This window comes from Anguilla anguilla, chromosome 12 (genome assembly GCF_013347855.1).
Source record: "Anguilla anguilla isolate fAngAng1 chromosome 12, fAngAng1.pri, whole genome shotgun sequence".
Lineage (NCBI taxonomy): Eukaryota > Metazoa > Chordata > Actinopteri > Anguilliformes > Anguillidae > Anguilla > Anguilla anguilla.
In genome coordinates this window covers 32,907,743-32,929,119 of record NC_049212.1, presented here as the reverse complement: position 1 = coordinate 32,929,119, position 21,377 = coordinate 32,907,743, and the positions used below count along the sequence as shown (strand labels likewise).

Below are 21,377 nucleotides of genomic sequence, written 5' to 3'. Positions count from 1 at the left end.
TTCAGGGAGTGTGTGCTCAGAGTATGGCTCCTGTGTTCAGATTTCAGGGAGCGTCTGCCCTTACTCTCATTCACTGGAGATCTAGCGTCCTGTAGGTTTTCACTCCAGCCCTAACAAAGCCCCACCTCATTCAACAGCTAGAGATCTACGTTGAGCTGCTAATGAGTAAAGCTGGGTGTGCCAAATTAGGGTTGAAATGAAAACCTACAGGATGATGGATCCCCGTGAACCGGGTTGGTTGCCACTGGAGTGGTGTGCGGGCGCTCCCTGTCACTCTCCTGGAGGGCGACAGGCAGCCGCTGGCGAGAGCACGTAGCACATCCTCAGAGGGGCGATATATCAGGCCCCGGCTCTCACCGGCCTGAAAGCCTGCCGTAACACCGATGCCCGTAATTGGGTTAAGGGAGGAGAGCGCTCTCAACTCGCATTACTTTGGCTGCAGCGCCGCGCTTTCTAAAAGTCAGCCGCAATCAATCTCATAAGCTTCAGTATACCTTCCAAATTAATGTATTATGACACGGCTCGGCTCCTTTTATTTATTTATTTATTTATTTTTGAAGCCGTGAGTGTGCTGGTAGGGTTTCGAAATCAAACGATTTCAGAACTGCAAGCTGATGAAAAATGTAATAGTATAGGCATCGCCTTGGCTGGTTTAATATGCTCCTGGTGGAAAATAAAGGCTTGAAGGTTTAACTACCTCGCATTGTCATTTGTTGTTACTTATTCCTTTGTGTTAATTATACCCTCTTAAACAGCCTTGATTGCTAGCAGAGGCGACGTTAGTGTGGAAGGGCCGCACTCGAACGGTACCTCATTAGAGCGCGAACAGATTCGCGGAAATGACTGCGTAGGGGATTTCTGAGCTGCCAAAGTCAGACCGTTTAAAATACCGCAGGATGGTGAAATGTGATGGTTTTGGAGCAACAAAAAAATGACATCAGTCGGTTGAGTCTCACCATGGAGTTCCCAGATCCGGAAGCTTCTTTTGGATGACATACCCCGCAGAAGTGTCGACATTTTTCTTACATAATGAAAAACCAGGAGCTCGACAGCTCACTGCTGCAGGAGCCCCCGAGAAGTACAAAGTACATACGCCACTTTAGACTGCTTTAGGTTTTTTTATTTTTAAAAACCTTTAAAGATATATTTGGTTATACTAAGGTTTTCAGTCAGCCGGACATCTGTGTCTCATCATGCGCCCCCCTGTGGTCAGTTCAGCTACTGCAGTCCGCCTGCACAAGCTACTTATGAAGATTCCCCCTCACTCTGAAGTAACATCACCCGTTTCACGGGAGAGCGCGTACCTGTTGGTATATTCTCTAATGAAACGGACATATTTCGGTTTATCCACCATGTTGTTGCAGAGCTAAGAGTTCTCCCATGAGACAGTTTGGCGAGGTATTCATGAAGAGCCAGTGATCAGTGTTGTGCGCTACCAGTTATCCATTAGAATAATGCTTAGCGGAGATATCCTTTGGCTTTCAGGTGGAAAGATTGGCTGGTTATAGCTGATATAAAGTATAAGTTATTCTATTCTGTACTTGCTCTTACAACCATTACTATGTGCAAGATAATAAGCATTCTCATCAGGAAATGATGGTTATATTAATAGAGGGATTTATGCAGTATTTAAGTATTATGTGTATCAGAAGGATGTCATAGTTTCTTCAAATGTGATTGACTGTCTGAAGGGCAGTACCAGCAGCGACATGCTTGGCAGACTGTGAGTGGCAGTTTCAGCAGCGACATGATTGGCAGACATTGTGAAAGGCAGTTCTAGCAGGCGACGTGATTGGCAGACATTGTGAAAGGCAATTCCAGCAGCGATGTGATTGGAAGACTCTGTGAAAGGCAGTTCCAGCAGCAACGCGATTGGCAGACACTGTGAAAGGCAGTTCTAGCAGCCACGTGATTGGCAGACTCTGTGAAAGGCAGTTCCAGCAGGGACGTGATTGGCAGGCATTATGTAAGCCAGTCTTTGCAGCGACGTGATCGGCAGGCAATTGTGCAAGCTAGTTTCTGCAGCGATGTTATTGGCAGGCATTGTGTAAGCCAGTTTCAGCAACAACACGATTGGCAGACTCTGTGAAAGGCAGTTCCAGCAGCAACGTGATTGGCAGTCTCCGTGAAAGGCAGTTTCAGCTGTGATGTGATTGGCGGATGGTGGGTGTGCCTGTGGTTGGAGAGCTTGTGCAGTCCACCGTTCCGTATCGGGTCTTTCTTGAAGCCCTCGGGATTGCTGCCTGTCCTCACCTGACTCCTGTTTTGCCTCAGAGCTCTCTCCAGCCGCTCATATGAATAATGCACAATAAAAAAACAAAAAAGGCTCATTTAATTTTGAATCCAAATACACACTCAATTTTGCCATTTCAAATGTTATCTACTGCAGTGAAAGAAAATCAAATTTTGTGTGTCGAGGATAATTGATTTCAAAAGCAATGGCGAAAGCACATAAGTGGAAATTCAAATACCTTCCCGCACACACACACACACACACACACACGTATGTACACAATCAACACCATCCCCTGCAGCCCCACTTCCAGCAATCTCCCCCCCCCACCCCCCCACCCACCCATCCACAGTCAAAGTAAGGACAGTAAAACAATATGTCCTCCGACTGACTAAATACGGCAGCCCACTTTGAGGTTTGCGGAACATCCTTAATAAAACAACATTCCAGTATTCCCAATTCCAGCCTGTGCGAACAGTTCGTTGCTGCACTTGTACTTTGGTAAAAAAAAAGAGCCCATCGCGTTTGCCTGACGGAGTCTGTGTGCCTGGAGCCGCCCGTCTCTCTCCAAGCTTCCAGAACATGCCAGGCCAGGCTCGGAGGGAACATGCTGAGATCACTACCTCTTCTGATGCATTGTGCAGCAGCACTTCATTATTGGAAGTCCTATGTCTTTTTTCCAGTCATTTGTTCCCTTCGTAGGATTGTACTTACAGAAACAGGGGGCTCTGGCACTAGTTATTATCCTGATCCGCCTCCCGGTTCAGCATAATTCAAACCGAGCGCCTTTGAAGCCCCGGGCTGTGATTAGACGGTCCCTGAGACTGCCCGTTATGTTTGAAGTTTAAAGGACGCGTGCGCTTGTGGAAACGGTGGCTGCGCCGCTCTGCGCATCGTGACTGCGCGCGGATTAGACGTCGGCTGGCGGCGGTAAAGCCCCAGAGAGAGAGAGAGAGGGAGGCGGAGAGGAAGCCCGCGGTGTCCCCCGGTTCACCCTTCTCGTTTTGTTTCTCTGCCGTTTGATTTGTGCGGAGGGCTGACTGCACATCTGGCTGAACGCGCCGCGAGGTGTTTGAACTGGGAGAGAGGCGGTCATTCGCTTGGGGGGGTGGGAACGGGGTCATGGGGGCTGATGCTATAAACTATTGGGGGGGGGGGGGGGGTGTGCAGCCAATGCACTCCCCCTAGGGAAAGTCTCTTGGCGTGTTCCACAGCACAGCTGAAGTCCCCTATACCCCTACGTTCTTTCACGGGACGGGCGACCCCTGGCCAGATGGGACATGCAGCTGCATACCACCTCCCTGCCAAAACGACTCTGGGGTCACTGCACATCTCCCGGGGCCTGGGGCCTGGTGGGGTTTCTTAAGATAGCGGTCTGTGCAGGACACGCAACACACGGGGGCCCTTTAGATAGCGGTCCCCCCTGTGGAGCTTCCCCTTTCCCTCGCCTCTCTTTGGGGTCTGAGTTTGGGACGCCAGGCAAGAGGCCACGGAGGACCATCATGGAACCTCCGTTTCATTTGGGGGCCCTCTCTGCGCCTCACTGGTGCCGTGAGCTGCCACCTCAGATCGTTTTCTCCGTTAAAACGGAGATCCCCTCTCCGGAGGAACCATCTCTCCCCCCGGAACATCAGAGGAGAGCTTTGTTTTCAGCCCCTGAGGACTGGCATAGGCACGAAGCTGGGGGACCTTCAGGAGCTGCACCTGAAACACTTAACGGCTGGGTTCTCCATTAGTTCTTTTTTGTCCAGCCCCCCCCCCCCCCCCCCCAAAGCCCGCTCTCAGGTGGCATCCAAATCACGAAAAGGAGCACAAATCTTAATAAGGCTTTTCATAAGTCTTCTCCTTCTTCCCCAAAATCCAGACTATTCTCAGGCACCGAGCAGTTCACTCGGACAGATAGAACTCGACCATTTTTTTCTGCCTTAGGAACCTTCCAGAATGTTGTTAGGATGCTGTGCTAATGTTGTGCCAATATTTCTTGAGATCATTGTCTCACATCTCTTTATTTCAATGAATAAATAAATAGATATGTTTACTTTTGTAATTTTAAAGGTATTTGGCTTGCCTGTTCTGAGGTCTTTCTTCTTATATTACAATACAGGAATGGCTGCAGGCATAAATTACCAAACAAATCTTTCTGTTCATGTTTTCTGCAAGGTCACGTTATCTGATTATCAGGTTATCAGATCAGTAAATAAACCGGAAGTTGCAATACTCACACTCCACAAATGCATACATAGTTGAAGTGTGGACATTGAACTTAGCCTAGCTTGTGCAAGCACTCATGCGCTGAATTACCTGCTTGAGATTCTCGATTTACAGAATGGCAACAACGCAGAGCTAGTTAAACACAAAGTTAAACCCAACAAGAGATTTAGAGATTGGCTTCGGATATGTATTTAACACCTCTAATATTTCATTTCATTTCTCGTTTAATTTCCATTAAGTTCACGAGCAAATAAACTGTCACAAGCGAGCCAACTTAGTGCCTCTCAGCTTTGCGCGTCAGAGAATATGAAGAGAGGACATGAATAGAACCGCGCAGTTCAGCACATCTGAAATCATTTTTGGGCCGTGGAACTTAGCCAGGGTTTATTGAAACTGGCCTCTTCCTCAAAGCTGCTGAAGCCAAAAGCTCCCGTTAAAATGCCGTGACCCCAATGGATTTATTTGATCTGTCTGGTGCGCCATTAGCAGCGAGCGGCCTCCTGATACAGGCCAGCGTGTTGAGATACGGTGTGAAACGAGAGAGGGCGTAATTAATGTGAAAAGGGCAACTGGCTAGCTGTGCCGTCCTGATGTTGACAGAGTGGAAAAAAATAAATAAATAACGTTTTCATTCATCGGCAGTCGCTTCAAATCGAATCAAAACTTTTGATTTGATTTCAGGTGTTTGCGTCATCTGTTTTTCCGACTTCAGAATGCATTCACTCCACTTGCTTGTATTTTCCGTGTATCTTTCGCTTTAAGTGAGGCAGATTAGTTGTGTTTTCTTGCAAGTAAATACTGTAGTATGTAGTATGCATACACAAATCCTGAAGGAGCTGCATTACCTCTGTGCCATCCATTCTTCGTAGGAAATGTACCTTGGGCTTTTTTTATTTACTTTCAGGATATCTGTTTTTTTTCTCCCCCATCATCATTTATTGTTTGTGTTGTAGCTTTGTCAGTTAATCTGTCTGTGGCAAAACATCCCAACTTTCTTTTGTTGTGCATCTGATCTCGTTTGAACTTCCCCAATTTGTCTCCATTTGGTCTAACTGTCAGAGGTTTTATATTTTTGTCTTCCAAAGACCGAAATCTCCCTGTGAAAATAAACTCGATTTTACACGTTTGTGCAGTCGTAGAAGCAGACTGGCCAGTAAAAAAAAAAAAGAAAAACTACAAGCATTCTCTAAGCAGTTTTGAGATGGCGGCAGTTAATCTCGACACACAGCCTCACGCCTCAACATTTAAAAGAATGGTTTACGCAGTCCTCAGAACAGACGCTCAAAATGTTTTGAAGTGTTAATGAAGCGGCATAATTCTGTTTCTGGAGAGGAAACTTTCAACAAAAAAAAAAAAGAGACGCGTTCCTGCTGAGATTGAGCCGTTGAAATAAGTTGTCAGGAAATGGAACTGGCGGTGAAGACGCTCAAGATCAGAGGCGTGAAACACTGAGAGAATGTCAGCCAGAAAGCTGCCAGGGAAGCTATTTTCCTTTTTTTTTCTTTTTTCTTTTTTTAAAAACCAAAATTCTGTTGGAGTGGAAGAAGATTCCAAGGCAAGCACTTGGAATTCGACATACATTACATACATCGATCGATCACTCAGTCTTTGTTTTTGTATAGCATGATTAACTGAAGAGTTTCACAGTTGGCCCAGTGGTCTCCAAGATGTCATTTTACATATCAGTTTAGCAAAAGCTCTTCTCCACAGTTAACTGAATCTTTCCCATATTTAATCTGGCTTAACAGCTGGATATTTACTGAAGCGATTCGGGTGAAGTACCTAAGAAGAGTGGGTCGCTTGGGAATCAAGCCTGTGACCTCAGAGTTACAGTCCCATCTCCCTAACCATTACACTACATCTCTGCATATGTGCCTGTGACCCATTGTCCGTGTTTGTCGTTATGTAAATGAATACTGCGTGTGATTGGTTACCGTATGTCGTGCGTGTGGCCGATTGGCTGTGATGTCTCTGTGTTGCAGACGGTTCTGGGGGTCCAGTGCGAGGTGCAGAGGCAGCTGAAGGCCTTTGTGAAGCTGGAGCGGTTCAGCCAGGTTTACCAGGCCAGCAGCGCGGGGTGCCCGCAGTCCGAGGGCCCCATACTCTTCGCCACGGCCGGCTCCATCTTCGGCAAGGGCGTGAAGCTGGCCATCCGCGACGGCCTGGTGTCCACCGACATCATCAGCGTGGCCAGCGAGGACGGCCGGAGAATGGCCGCCGTGCTCAACGGCGCCCTCTACCTGCAGGACCTGCACTACACCGTGGGCGAGGTGGACACCCACTACTTCGTGAAGCCGGGCCCGGCGGAGGCGGACCTGGCGCTGGTGGGCATGACGTCGGGCCGGCGGACGCTGGAGACGGGCACCAACGTGACGGTGACGCAGGTGAACGCGGTGGTGGGCGGCAGGACTAGGCGCATCACGGACATCACGCTGCAGCACGGGCAGCTCTGCCTCAACGCGCGCTACGGCAGCAGCGTCGACGAGGAGAAGGCCCGCGTGCTGGAGCTGGCCCGGCAGCGGGCCGTGGGCCGGGCCTGGACACGCGAGCGGCAGAGACTGCGGGACGGGGAGGAGGGCTCCCGCTCCTGGACCGACGGGGAGAAGCAACAGCTGCTCAGCTCCGGCAGGGTGCAAGGCTACGACGGCTACTTCCTGGTCTCGGTGGACCAGTACCCCGAACTGTCGGACAGCGTCAACAACATCCACTTCATGAGACAGAGCGAGATGGGCCGGAGGTGACAGGAGCAGGGCGCGCTCAGGTGAAAGACTTGGTACACGGTCTTTTTTTGGAGGACTTCTTGCCAAAGACAGCTGCATTTACATGGTCAGTTTTTTTTTTCTTCTTCGACTGTGTTTTTCTTTTAACTTCTTTTGTTTAAAAAAAAAAACAGTGTGTACAGTTTCACTGTATTTAATGAAGTGTGTCCACATTTTTTTGGTTTTCCATTACTTTTTTATTTTTTTAACGCTTTGACAGTCTTTGCCCTTCAAGTGCGACTGCAAGAGGATGAACTTTTTTGATCCTGGTGACTCGTATTTTTTTAATTTAGCCTAAAAAAAAAAGCCCCCCCATTCCCTTCCGCCCTCTGTTTCCTGTTCCTGTCAGAGATTCTGTTGGAGGGAATCTCGCGGTGGGGGCGGGAGCGCTCCGCTCTCCTCGGTTAATTCCGCTGCCAATGAGAATTAAACTGTGATCGACGAGCTCGTTCCGTTCTGCCTTTCCCCACTTCGGCCACGGAGAAACCCTCTCTCTTTTACTCGCTTCTTTTTATACTTGAATACCCATTGCCACTGTAAGAGGGGGAGGAGGAGGAGAAAAAAAAAAGAAAAAGAAAAACAAAGGAGGACTCGCGCAAGCGGGCCAGGGTGTTGCCGTCCGCTTTTCCTGCGTCCGTGCTCCGGGCCGAGCTTCGCATTCTCTCGCTTCTGTCGTACTTCTCTGTGACATTTCCAATGAAAAGGTATGCCTTCGTCCTCAGCCTTAGGCCACAACGTCTAAGGGCGCAACGGTGCCTCAGATGCACCTCCAGTATATTTCTACAGTGGACTGTTTTTCAGTTTACATGCGTTGTGTTGACCGATACGGACCGATGCGAACATTAAATCCCGGTGTTGATGTTGGGAAATGGGAGGAGCACACCGAAAGGTCAACCCTTTTTTTTAATCAAACTTTATTTATGACTTATTTTAATTTGTGTTATTTTTTTTTTTAGTAATAGGGAAACATGAAGGAGCTGAAATATAGCTGAGTGTTTTAGATAATTACGGTTTATCTATGCCCTACAGTGGTCATTAGATTACAAAATGTTATTTAAAAAAAATACAAAAAATTTTAAAAACAGACTGAAGCCAATCTTGTCAGAACATACTGTGGAACAAAAGTTCTGTAAAAAAAAAAAAAAAAAAAAATATGGAAGTTATTTTACTCAAATGGTTCTATTGTCCTTTTTCAATATATAAAATACATGATTGAAATGTGAATTCAGCAATGTGAACTATTGTCTCTTTTATGGCTAAACATTTTACTTGAACAATGTTCAAGGGTGTTTTCACACATGAAATAAAGTATGAACATGTTTGAAAATGTCTGATATTATTTCAAGAAATATTTATTTGTGAAATACTAAGCAAAGATGAAGATATTTAACATTTTAAATCAGTATAAAATGTAAGAACTGAATTTTCTAAACAATGTTCTGTTTTTATTGTTGTTTTGTACTACAACAGACCAAAAAGAGGAAGAAGATTTGAAGGCTTTAAAAATGGCTAAAGCTGTCCTCACAGTCAGTCAGTAGGACATTTTAACATGATTGTTTGATAATTGGACAGAGATAATTGGGTATAAACAAGCATTAATAGCCTTTGCCCATAGGGCCACCTAAGGGGATCCTTTCTGAAGTGCTTTCATTTTGCAAAGCAGGTGTCTACCCATCATATGCTGAAGTGCATTCGATGTGCACATGTCCTCGCTGTAGTCATAAGATGGAGGTCTTTGAGAGACCATAACCTACTGTTAAATTCTGCAATTTCATAAAACTCAAAAGTCATTTAACTCCAGTGTGTGAAAACTCTAGTGTCTAGTGGTGTTGCAACTGGTTGGAGAAAGTTGGGGTCAATTTCAAATGTATCAAAGATACCTGAACTGTAGCTTTGCCTGCTTTTTGTACGCAATTTCACTTATGAAAAAAAAAAGTCACACTGATAAATAACGAAGTGTTCTAATGCATAATGATTTTTGAAATATTCATGAGCAAATTCAGAATTTATTTTGACTGGCAGTTCTGCAATTTGTAAGCATGGTTGCTGTTTTTGAAAATCAGACAGGCAAAGAGTAATGGCATGAAGAAAAGGACTGATTGTCATTTCAATGTGATGCTGCGATTTTTTACGTTGCTTTCTTGAATTGCTTCATCCCCCCCCCCCCCTCCGCCCCCTTTCTGTTAACACATTCTGTTAGCACAAGCTGTAAATAAAATTCAAATATAGATGCCATCTAGCGCTACAGCACTGATCCTGATTAGTCCTCATTAGGAAAAAAAACTACAGATTTTTTTACATTTTATGTTCTCATGGTTGTAATTATACAGTTATATTTGTCGAACCCTAAGGGCCACTTCATGACACCTTTCTTCTGTCACATAATATATTGTTGCAACCATACACGTTACTGTCTACTTATAGCTGAATATAGATAAATTGACAGTTTTACGGATGCTGTATAAATTAAAATGTGCCACAGTGCGAACTGTAAGGATGTATACTACTATTTTTTCTTCAACTGTAGCACATGATCTTTATAGTTATTTTTGCAGCATATATATATATATGTTACACGAAGCTGAAGCATGTTTATCTGGTCAGTGTTTAGCAAAAGATATCAAATATTGACTGAAGGTTCATTGGAGTGCCGAGGTTGCTGAACCATATGTGAAGTTGGTCTGCCGTGTTAAAGGGGTTTAATCCAGCCCCAGAGGGTCACTGTATCAGCTGGTTTTTTGGGGTGTCTCTGCACCCGTGTTTCATTTAAGTCGTTAGTCCGCACAAGGCCTTAATTGGCTGCATTGAAACAAAAAAACCCCAAATACCTACAGCCACTGCAGTTGTCCAGGACTTGATATATGACACCGTTGTGTCGCAATGCGAAGAACGGAAAATTAAGGATCTCTCATTTGGTTCCTGTTTCAAAACGGCTTCATTTCGTTTTTGTTATTCACTTTTTTTTTATTTTTGTTAAGTGGCCTTTATATGCACATCAGAGTAACGCACTGGGATCCCTGGCTCCCTGGTTTTAAATTCTCCCTTTTTGTAGGGGCGTAGACTACCCAGATGTGTGGTTTGATTCGGTCGTTGATTTGCATCAGAGCGTTTTGTGTTCAACTGAAGGCCCTGGTTTCAGATCAAATGTGTATCATTTAAAAACAGCGCCCCCCCCCCCCCCCCCCCCGCCTGTCCCAATATGAAGGACAGTACATTGCTTGTATTATTGCATAGCTCACGGCTCGATGTGGATCACACAGTGGCTCTGTAAGCAGTCCTAACTGCTGCTAGACCACAAGCAGTGACACACTGGCTGTGGATCAATGCAGCACATCTGCATGCGTGTCTAGCTGTCTAGCTGCGTTTCACCAGGCTCCAGAGGCCCAGGTACACAGCTGTAGGAACCGGCACCCCAGCCAGTGCTCTGATAGTATTTACAAGCTTGCTTGTTTGAGAGAGGGGTGGGTGGGAGGGAGGTGGTGGTGGGGGTGGGGCGGTTGGGGGGTTGGGAGGGGAGGTCGGGCACTCTGCTCTCTCTCTTTCTGACAGAGGCTCGATTCATTCATTTATTTATTTATTTATTTATCTGTTCCTGTTTGGAACCTGCAGATGTTAGCCGCGCTAATCTCGTTAGCGCTTCTGGACCGCGCCGCCCTGAAAGACACGGCGGCGTGGGGGGGGGGAAGAGGCGATAAACATTTACTCTCGCAGCGCGGCGCAGAGGGCGGCTGCGGAGGGGCGCGGCGGTGGGGACGCCGCAGAATGCCGCGAGCGCCGCCCCGGTCTGCCAAATGTTTCCCGCGCTCCGCTGCCGGTGCCGGCTCCCGGTGAGCGGGGCCGCGTGGCTCGGGGTTGTGTGTCATTTTAATTGCCTGTTGTAATTGTAATTGCGTTTGCCGTGTTGGTTTCTGCAGCAGACCGAAAAGAACACCTGTTTACGCTGCGGTTTCTTCTTTTTTTTTTTTTTTTTGCTCTGCTCAGCCAGCGGAGAACCTGGGAGTATTTATTACAGTTCTGCTAACCCTATCTGTGTTGCATCTTACGCTAGCGTTATCCTCGAGCACATCTGCTACTGCATCCTCAGTCTTCCTCCTTGCACCTGCTGTGACACTTAACTTTATTTTGTAGGTTTATATGGGCTGCTACCACTTTGCATTGGCTCCACTCGTTGGCCAAATCTTTTGTGTGTAAGTTGCTCTGGATTAGAGCGCCCACTAAACCTAAACGTAATGCAATGTAGTGTGGAGATAGAACTCCAATTGATGTCGGAGATAAAAGCCAACTCAGCCACTGACCTGTACCTGTGCTTGGCTTATTTCTTATTGGAACCAGTCTCACAATCTTTTCTTTCCAGGTGCTCCATTTCTTGAGATTCCAGAGTCGAGACTGCAGGAACGTGAACCTTTCACAGGTAATTCCTGAGGGAAGGTGTCCTGAAGGGCCTTATAGCTTTGGGCTGTAGAACGGGGACCTACACAAGGTGTTGATAACACAGAAGAGGGTTCGAGGGTTTTTCGTGTATTTAGTGATTTCAGCCGTGAACCACTACCACCACTATCACACAAAACCACTAAGAGGCAACCAGCTGAACAGAAAAGGTGCACCGGGATTGGCTCACAGCTGTTCTTATGACAACTGTAGTCATGGAGCCATTTCAAATGACTCCGCTGACAGCAACATTGAAATTAGTGGAAGTGGAAGTGCTCATACAAACCAAATTGAAACCAAAAACACCAGTTCGGTTATTTCAGTTTTAAAAAAAAGAATCACCCAAGTCAATTGGAAAAGCAGCATTTAGTTTATTATTCATAATAAAGTACTTGTTTGCCTGGATTTTTAATGGACGCTGCGCTTGCAGTAATGAAATTCTCAGCAGGGGACCAAGGTTCTGAAGAGGCCAAGGAGTTTGAAATAGCTGCCTGTCTGAAGTAACGGAGACAGGGAATTGGTGTTTTCAAATGAAATATCTGGAAATGGTTGTTATGGTGTGTGTGCCCAGCAATGGATTGGAAACCTGTTCAGGGTGTATACCTGCCTCTTGCCCAATGCATGCTGGGATAGGCTCCAGCCATCCCCCAACCCTGACCAGGAATAAGTGGGATAGATAAAGAATGGATGGATGGATGGATGGAAAAGTCTTTTAGTGGGGTTGGGGTCTCAGATTTACACGATTTGTAAGAATCACAATATGAGTGGATTCACAGAGGCTGAATTTGACCTTGGTCTAAATGCATGCATTACATTACATTTAATTGGCAGACATTTTTATCCAAAGTGAGGTACAATAAGTGCACACCGAAGGTCATTGGAGCAACTACAGAACACAAGTCCGATAAGGTGCAATACTGATTATGTGACAGTTATTCATAGTCATGAACACATTAATTCCAGTTCACACAGCAAGCATAGGCTAGGTCAGAAAGTAATGTTGCGTTATGTTGTGTTACGTTGCGTACATGTTGTGTTGCTATGAAGGTCAGTGGGTGACAGAAATGTCATAGCCTGGGCTACAACACTAGTACATGCGCACATAAAGTGATGTCCAGGTAGCTATTCTACAAATAGCTGGTGCTCAGTCCACAAATTTAGAATATTGACACACAAAAATGATTTTATTTAAACCATTTATCACTTTCAGGCTGACCCATAAAAGTAGCTTTCATTTTTGAAACCAAAGTTTAACATCAATAACAACAACCATAATAGCAAAAAAATTATTTTCTATTTATTATTTTTTCCCTTTCCACTTCAACTCATTTATAATACATTACCAGAAACTCAATTTTCAGGCTTGTTGTTTTGGAAGTCAAAGTAAGTAACTTGCAAATGCGTTTCACAATACACAGTGATGTTCTGCTTTGCCTCAATGTTTTTTTAAACTGGTAAATCAGAAACCTGCACTGTGAGCACTTCAGATTTTTTTATTTTTTTTATTTTTTAAGTTTGATCATGTATTAATGGAGAGCTATTGGAGTCAGAGTCATGGAGGACTAGAGATGAGCCAGCAAGTGCAAGCGCTCGATTTGATGAAAACAGGTAGTCTATCACTGGAGGTGAATACGAATTTTTTTTTTCTCCTAGTTCCAGTCTATCGCCTACATGCTGATTCATCAGACAACCTGTTCAGTTACATTGTAATGTGCGGTAGCCTGCAGCTTGTAATTTTTGTTTACTGAGAAAGCATACATCAGTGTTTTCAATACTGCTGTCAATATACATCAGGTGCTTGGAAGCAGGTAAGTAGCAATTGTCATTTGAATATGACAATCCCCCCCCCCCCCCCCCACAACTACCACTGCCGGAACAGTGGGCACCCCAGACTCAGTCCCAGTCTAAAGAACATACTTACTGAACCAATTCGTGGTGGAGTTTCTTTCCAAATACACACCAGAGTTATTGCAAAGAGGAAGAACTGGCCTAATTAACTGGCTTTCTGGTGCAAGCTTCATACATCGCGTAGCACTCAGCAAAGAAAATGGCAGATCAGTGAATATATTTTTCCCCCACTCACTCCTTATTAAAAGCGTAGGCTAATGAATTTAGTAGTTCTGTCAAAACGACTGCATATGGGTACTGAAGTTAGCGAACTGGAAGAAGTAAACGGGTGAAGCATTTACTCCAGTTGACCTGACTGTCAACGGGAAGCGCGTTACATAAACCTGCGGCAAAAAAATAAATAAATAAATAAAAATTTCAGCCTTCATTTCACAAACCGCCGTCTGGGACACCCACTGCATTAGGAAACAGGTACATTTCTCCAGCTTTCTCACCCTCAAACTAATCTGCATCATTATTTGGACCAAGAAACTTCTGATTCATTAATTAGCCGATGTTTCTTTCATTTCTTGCACTAGGTTTGCACATTAATTTAGCCCATCTGCTTGGGTGTGAAGGTGTCAGTTTTGACACAATGAATGATATCTTGTTTGTAGACACATTTGCATTTAAAAATGATCAGTAATGAAGGCTTGGGCATCCGTCACCGCAGATTTCAGTCGGGGTTTTTCTGTAACGGAGAAGTTTTCCGGTAATTTGTGTTCACAATTTCCTCCTCGAGCTCAAGGCGGTGTCAAATCAGAGCCTTCCTGGATGGTGAAGATGATTTTTCGTGTTTCCGGAGTTCTGCGCGATCCGTCACACTGCGAGATGGCTTTAATTAGAATGGCGGGAATGTGTTAAGTCAAAAGCTGTTCATGTTCTGCTTGAGGATTATTTATTTATTTATTTATTTAATTAATTAATTTTTTTTTTTGCGAGAGCCTACCTTCTGCAGGAGTACCCACATAGAAAACACATATGGATTATTATACTAGTGCTGGACCACACAAGCAATTTAAGGAACTGTCATGAAACAGTATGACAAAGCGGTTCAGTACAGGAGAGAAACACCCGATGAGAAATAACTGGAGCGTTTAATAAAACTTAGAGGAAATGAAATCAGCTGCTGACAAAGGGCTTAAATAAATAAATAAATAAATAATTTTTAAAAGGGGGTCTGTTGAACTACAGTATGTTTATTTAAGATTACCATACATATTCTCTCTTTATGCCTGAATTACAGGGATATGTGTGATAAGTGGATTTATATTGTATGTAAGTAGATTACTATATGTAATGGGTAGCATAGACTAGGCTACATAACGGTAGATAAACGATTATAGCTTTAAAGCACAAAAACATTAAATATTGCTTAAATCTTCTTGGGAAAAATACTTATAATCCCAGATGGCCCAATATCTAGACAGTCCCACAAGCCTCTTTACAGAACGGCGCGAGGTTCTAAACAACACAAATTCAGTGATTTCTGCACATGAACTATACTGTGGGGTATACACAGTTCTCCGCTTCCAGCCACCACTATATTTGACTGGGCTATGTAACCTTGACCAAGGCGCAATGCGTACTGAATGCTGACGGTCCTTTGACAGCTTCGAGAAAGGTCCAAGCGCAGACAGTTAAATGCATTTTTGTGATTTAGCAAGTTAAAATTGAATTGTTGATATCGAGAATTCATCTTATTACTAGTTAAAATTGAATTCTTGATATCAAGAATTTGAATTATAACTAGTTAAAATCTAATATCTGATATCAAAAACAAGTTGAATAAAAGCTTAAACGGCTTGCCATACTATCAAGAGTTGGGTGAGGGTCTCACCTTTGGACATAGTGCCCATGAAAAATTGTTGGGGTGAACTTCCTTATGATCCAGTCAATCAAATTCAATTGAACAATCTGTTTTCAAACTGTTTTTAAAAAGTGAAAAATTAACAGTTTTGTCATACTCCTCCCAGTTTTACATCAAGCACTTGAGCTTAAGTACGTGCAAAGCACGATATAAAGTTATAATTACTTCAATTCAAAACACACCCCATCTTCGCCATAGTAAACTGGGGAGCGTGTGTATTGTATCAGCACTGAAGGACAGCGTCAACTTGCCGGCAATCTCAATCTGTCTCCACTTGTCGATAATGGCGCACTTGGAACATGGCTGTAGGAAAACACTGGCAGACGGGTGTCATTAAAATCAGTGAAATTTGCGTCCCAGCTGAGCCAAGAGCCACACTTATCTACTGTACTCGTTTCGCCCTAGCGCATTGACGCTGAGCACACTACGTAGCTGTTTTTAAACAAACGACAGCTGTCGCAAACAATTTACCTCTGTACGTGTTCATGTGTCATTTCGTTTTAGTCATCTGCATACTTGCACTTCAGAATAAGTGTTGGGGAAAAGCCATCTGCACTTGTTATTTTGCTAGTTGTTACTACGTATAATATTATATTATGATATTGTCAAGATTGATTAATATTAGATATCAAGATCTGTCATAGGCAATATTCACCATTCGGCCTTACAGTATGTGAAGAAATTGACAATGGAGAATATAGAAATTAAATTTATACAGACAATACATTTGTCATAGTCGACTGATAGTCAATTCCTTTGCTAATAAATTCTGTATTTTACTGTACTGTGTTTTTGCACATAATGACCTAATAGTCCATTAGTTGTCCCAGTTAGTTTCCAGTGCCGTACATGTGGGCATAAACAACATTACTTGAGCACCTCCATTTTTTGGAAAACGTATTTCTGTACCAGCAGGGGGAAAGTTTGCTCATTGTAGCATAATGATTAGAAAGTTTAGTTTACAGTTCAACAGGTCTGAGTCCCAGGTTGGCTGCTACGTAATACCCGTGAGTAAGGTATGTAACCTCGATTGCTTCGGTTAACATCCAGCTGTATAAATGGATTGAATGTAAAATGTTAAGCTGTAAAAGCTGTTCTGGACCAGAGCCTTTGCTAAATTCTTGAAATCTAAATGCCTGCTATGTTTTTCATTTTTTTGTTTTTCTTTTTTTGTTTTTTTTTGGCCCCCACTTATTATATGAGATACTAATTTATGGACTATTTATGGATGATATATTATAAGGCAGCTTTCATGTGAAGACAGGCTGAATAACAGGCCATGCGTTTTTCTAAAAGAGCAGAGAATCCAGCCGCTGTATTTTATTTTACTTAATATTTTTTTCTTCTCTTCTTTACATTGTACAGAGTTACTGTTTGGCTGCCAGTAGTCCATATGGTAGTGAAACCTTATCAGCCAATGAGGCAAGGAAATTGACTGGGTCACACACTGTCTGGGCTGTGAGAAAGACAGGCTGACTGTTGCCTTGCGGGTTGATCCTCGTTGGGTATAACCGTTCCTTTACCTCCAGCCCCCAGGAGCAACCCGTTTGCTAGAGGAAGCGCCGACTTAAAAATACTCCTGGTGGGAGCCCGCCTTTGATATGTCGTATTTACCGAGGTCAAGAGGATGTCAGATTGTTTTCCGGCACGTAGGGAAACGTCAGTTCCTATATCTTTCAGAGCGGGACGTGTACAGTACGCCGGAGTGCACAGGAAATTTAATGTGACACTTTCCCTTATGGAAGGAGAGAGTGAGAGGGAATCTTGCTTTCATTCCTTCGGGCTAGCTTCTAAGTGCAGGTTAAAGACTAACAGGAACATTTTGCTCACTGTATATATTTGCTTTCCCAAACTAATAGCGTCAACTGGTGTTTGTCATGATCATTAGTTTTATTTTCAACTGGCGCTGAAGAGTCACCTTTTCTTACGAGAAAAATAATGCTGGCATCCAAGAATCCAGCCATTGAACAAACACTTATTTCAGTGTGTGGGATGTTGCGTTGATATTACCCACCTGTCTTGTTATCGGGGAAAATTCTGCTGCAAGCCATCAACTATAAATACCAAAAAAAAAAAAGAAAAGGAGAAAAAAGAGGGAATGTCTTGTGCCTTTCACGTGTTTTTGTTTGTCACACTATACATGGCCGAAAGGAAGGAGTGAAAACTGTAATTGTGTGGTGAGGGCCTACCACTGGGAACGTGGGAGTTGGACAGAACCAATTTGGACCAGGAGCCAGGTGGAGAATCAGAGCTGACCGGCAGGGCTCAGGAGACACTGCTGGGATTTCCAGGCGGTCTAAACTGGCTGAATCTGACAGGTGTGAACAATGTAATGACCCACAGAAATGTCACCGCGGTATTCAGGAAATCAGACGGACGGCGCGTGAATTCGGGAACAAGCCCGGCTTCACACATTAAGCTAATCATATTGACAGCGCCTTCAATGCTTTTTGTAAGGCTAATTATCCCCCCGGTCAAATCTTTCTTTAGCGGGAGATTACAGCTCATTGTGGGAACGGTGGAGAATGACGTCCGCGCCATCGCGGCCGGAGGCTGTCGGGGAGCGGAGGGGCTTTGCATCTTAACGCTGATCGCGAGCGTACAGCCCACTTCCGTTTACAGCGATAATCGCTTTCTTTGTTCAGGACTAACTCATTGCTAGAATATTGTTTTCTTTAACGTCCGTCAGCATGATGCAAACTTTTGAAATTGGATGGTAAAATGAGAATGACGGTCAGGGAAAGCGTTCTGAAGCCTAATGCTGTACATGCCCCAATGCCGTGGTTCCCCTAGAATGAGAGCACTCGGAATTGTCAAGCACTTATTGAGAATACGTTTTCATTAGCTTCAATGCGGTGTTTACTTCATGGAAACGGGCTTTGGGTAGGGGCAAAACCGATTTAAAAAATAAATAAATAAACATTTCATAGCATGATATCCTACGACTGAAGCAGATTGCGTGCAGAACTGACCACAGTGAATCCAGGCGGCTTTGAGAAACCAATAAAGGTCAAGGCTGTCCTCGGCAGTGATGTTCTCTGGTCAGGGTTAAAACAAGGTACATACATATTTCATCAACTCAGCCTGCAGAAGAGTACTCGACGACAGGCCAAATTCGAAATGCATAAAACATACAGGTATTTTCTGCCTGAATTAAAATCCACATTGATAATTTTTTTGACTTTTTTATCGCTTTCAAGGATGTATTTTTCATCTCGGCCCTTACTGAAAATGACTTACCGTTTAAGTTCCAAGAGCACGTGGCACCAAAATTCCTGGATTGTATGTGGCACACATCAGTATGGTTGATAGTTGGGACATAGCGAGGAGGTAAGAGCGGTTGTCTGGCAGTCGGAGGGTTGCCGGTTCGATCCCTGCCCTGGGCGCGTCGAAGTGTCCCTGAGCAAGACACCTAACCCCTAACTGCTCTGGTGAATGTGAGGCATCAATTGTAAAGCGCTATATAAATGCAGTCCATTTACCATTTAATTACTGAGTGTGGTGGCTTGATTTCTTGGCCTAGCGATGGTGGCTACAGCGCATGCGTCAGAATTGCTGCTGGATGCGGCTCCGTGGATCGCCAGGGAAGGGTTTTCACAGCGTTCCGAGCATTATTTCAGAGAGCATAACGATCATTCCACCGCGCTGGGCTTTTAATTGCTCATTTATTATTTTACTGCAATATTGACATTTCGCTGCGGCAGAAGGTGACGCAGCTGCACCCCGATCGGGCAGCCGCTGCCTTCGCCAGCGTCTTATCTTCGAGCGGCGCTGCGGCACTACCCCTGCTATTTTTTAAACAGAGTAAAGGTGTTTCGCGACGGCAGAAATGGCTCGTTTCCCCCGTTTCTCTCGCCTCTCCCATCTGTTAGCATTGCGCCGCAGCCATGAAAATATGAAATACTGGCCGCCGTCCAGCGGGATGCTGGTTCTGCAGCCTCGTGCTACACTGATCTCGACGGCCCTGCCTTCTCTCTCCCTCAGAGGATAAATAGAAAAGCATGAGGATCTATAAAAGCCCGCTATCGGTGATGGAGCCCTGCGACAAATCTGCTTCGATATGGCTTACTCCACCGTGTATTAAAGAGGGAGAGCGCGAGAGAGGGAGAGATTGTGGCGTATAATGCTTCTTTTTTTTTTTGAGTGGGAGAGAGGGAGAGATTGTTGTGTATGATGCTTTTTTTATGTTTATGCAGCAAATAAATGTCCAGGATTTTTATCACCCCTGAAAGACAGCGCTGTGGGCGTTCTGTCTTCAAGGGCAAAAAAAAAAAAAAAAAACAAGATATTGGCTTTAGAGAAGTGTCCCGGTGCAAAATGACATATTAAAACATTAATATTTATTAAAAGATAAATCTGACATGCTCGGTATGCTCATCGAGAGCAGGCACAACTTGCTGACCTTGGAGACGAGTTCCAGGGGGCCAGGTATGGAAAGTGTTCCTTTAAACAAATGAAAAATTGTTATATGCAGCCAGGCACAGTATATTTTATGCGTGTGGCTCTAGTATGTATACAATTTGTTTGTGCGTGCGTGTGTGTCAGGGTCCCCAGATTTTTAATTAGTCAAAACCGGACACCCAACCGGACGCCCTGCACAAATGGGAACAGTGGATACAGAAGACATTACATACTGGTGGTGAAATTTCAATCGGTTATTCAGAGAAACAGATATAGATTTGGAATGTATATATACTGGATGTTTTTTTAGTCATTCTTATGCACTGTTCCACCACCATCTGTTCAAATAAAAACAAACACAGTCTGGCCCTCAGTTTTGTTCTGAAGTTTAAGGGGAAGACTCATGCAAATGATTGGTGCTTCTGCAAGCCCTAGCAAAGACTCAAAGTGCTGTAATTAATGGTAATTAGAAAAGAACTGCGTCTGTGTGGATAAACTAATATAATTAGTCATGGCTTTGTGCTTGGAAGTCGGCAGAGGGAGAGACAGCAGTTGGTATGTATAAGAATGGGCCTTCCGTTCACATTGTAACTAGATTAGCAGCTTTCTTTGAGAGGTCAGAAGAGAATGGAATATTGTAATCAGCAGAGAAGATTGCAGGATGTATTAATTCAAAGCAAACTGTATATAAATACATTAGATACCCGTTGATAGCTAAGTTATATAACTGTATCGGTACAGTATGTGCATATCATTTTTGTAAACGTCCTTATCCATCGCACAAGTCAACGTGTGTGCCATAACCTGCTTATTATACTATTGGCAAAAAATCAGATACAGTATGGTGTTTGCGGTAGGGTACAAAAACAATGCTCTGCTCATGAATTGAGCCTGCGTCTTTTGGTTTACAGGAAGAGTACCCTTACACACAGGCTAGCCGGCTCACAGCAGCCTCCCAGAGATTCTGGACAGATGAGTCCACATAAAATATAAAGACAAGGTCACTGAGGAAGGCGGAGACTGGCTGTAAAACTGTCATGTCTCCCCGATCACGCTGGATGACAGGCATAACGGTGACACTTAGCGTCCCCTTAGTTTAGCCCAGGGCTGCACGCTGACCAATCAGAGTATGTGATCTATCACCGTAGCGAAGCTAGTGTAAATCTATATAAATATATCATGCAAACATTAACAAACAAATAAACAAATATATGACAGAATTGGGTTTCATTTTGATTGTAATGGGATTTCCTGTTGGCCGAAAAAAAAAAATGTGTGAGCTACTGTACTGCATGACTCTCTCTGCTCAGCTGTCTGATTCAACTGCCTGGTACAGCCCCTCTTAGGAAGATTAAAATAATGATGCAGCGAGGAGCTGCAGTTGCTACATTTTAAATTGAGTTAATGATTTACGCGGGGAGAAATCGCTTTTAATTGATCCGCGAGCTCCCTTTAGGCCACAGAATATACCCTTATTAAACAGGAGGTCATGTGTTGAAACATCATCCATAATTTTGCAGGCCCTTGTCAGCGAGTGGCTCGGCGCATGAAAGCATTCGTTTGATGAATGCCCACTTAAAGTACCGTT

General features: G+C 44.2%; 1 protein-coding gene across 1 annotated transcript in view; it reads left to right on the top strand.

The window, feature by feature from the left end:
- Window positions 1-8,530, top strand: part of tenm4 (teneurin transmembrane protein 4) — a 209,865-nt gene extending 201,335 nt beyond the window's left edge. Inside the window, 1 exon segment of the mRNA XM_035385277.1 lies at window positions 6,427-8,530. Coding sequence (XP_035241168.1) covers window positions 6,427-7,185 — 759 coding nt within the window. The 3' untranslated portion in view covers window positions 7,186-8,530.
- The last annotated feature ends 12,847 nt before the right edge of the window (window positions 8,531-21,377 follow it).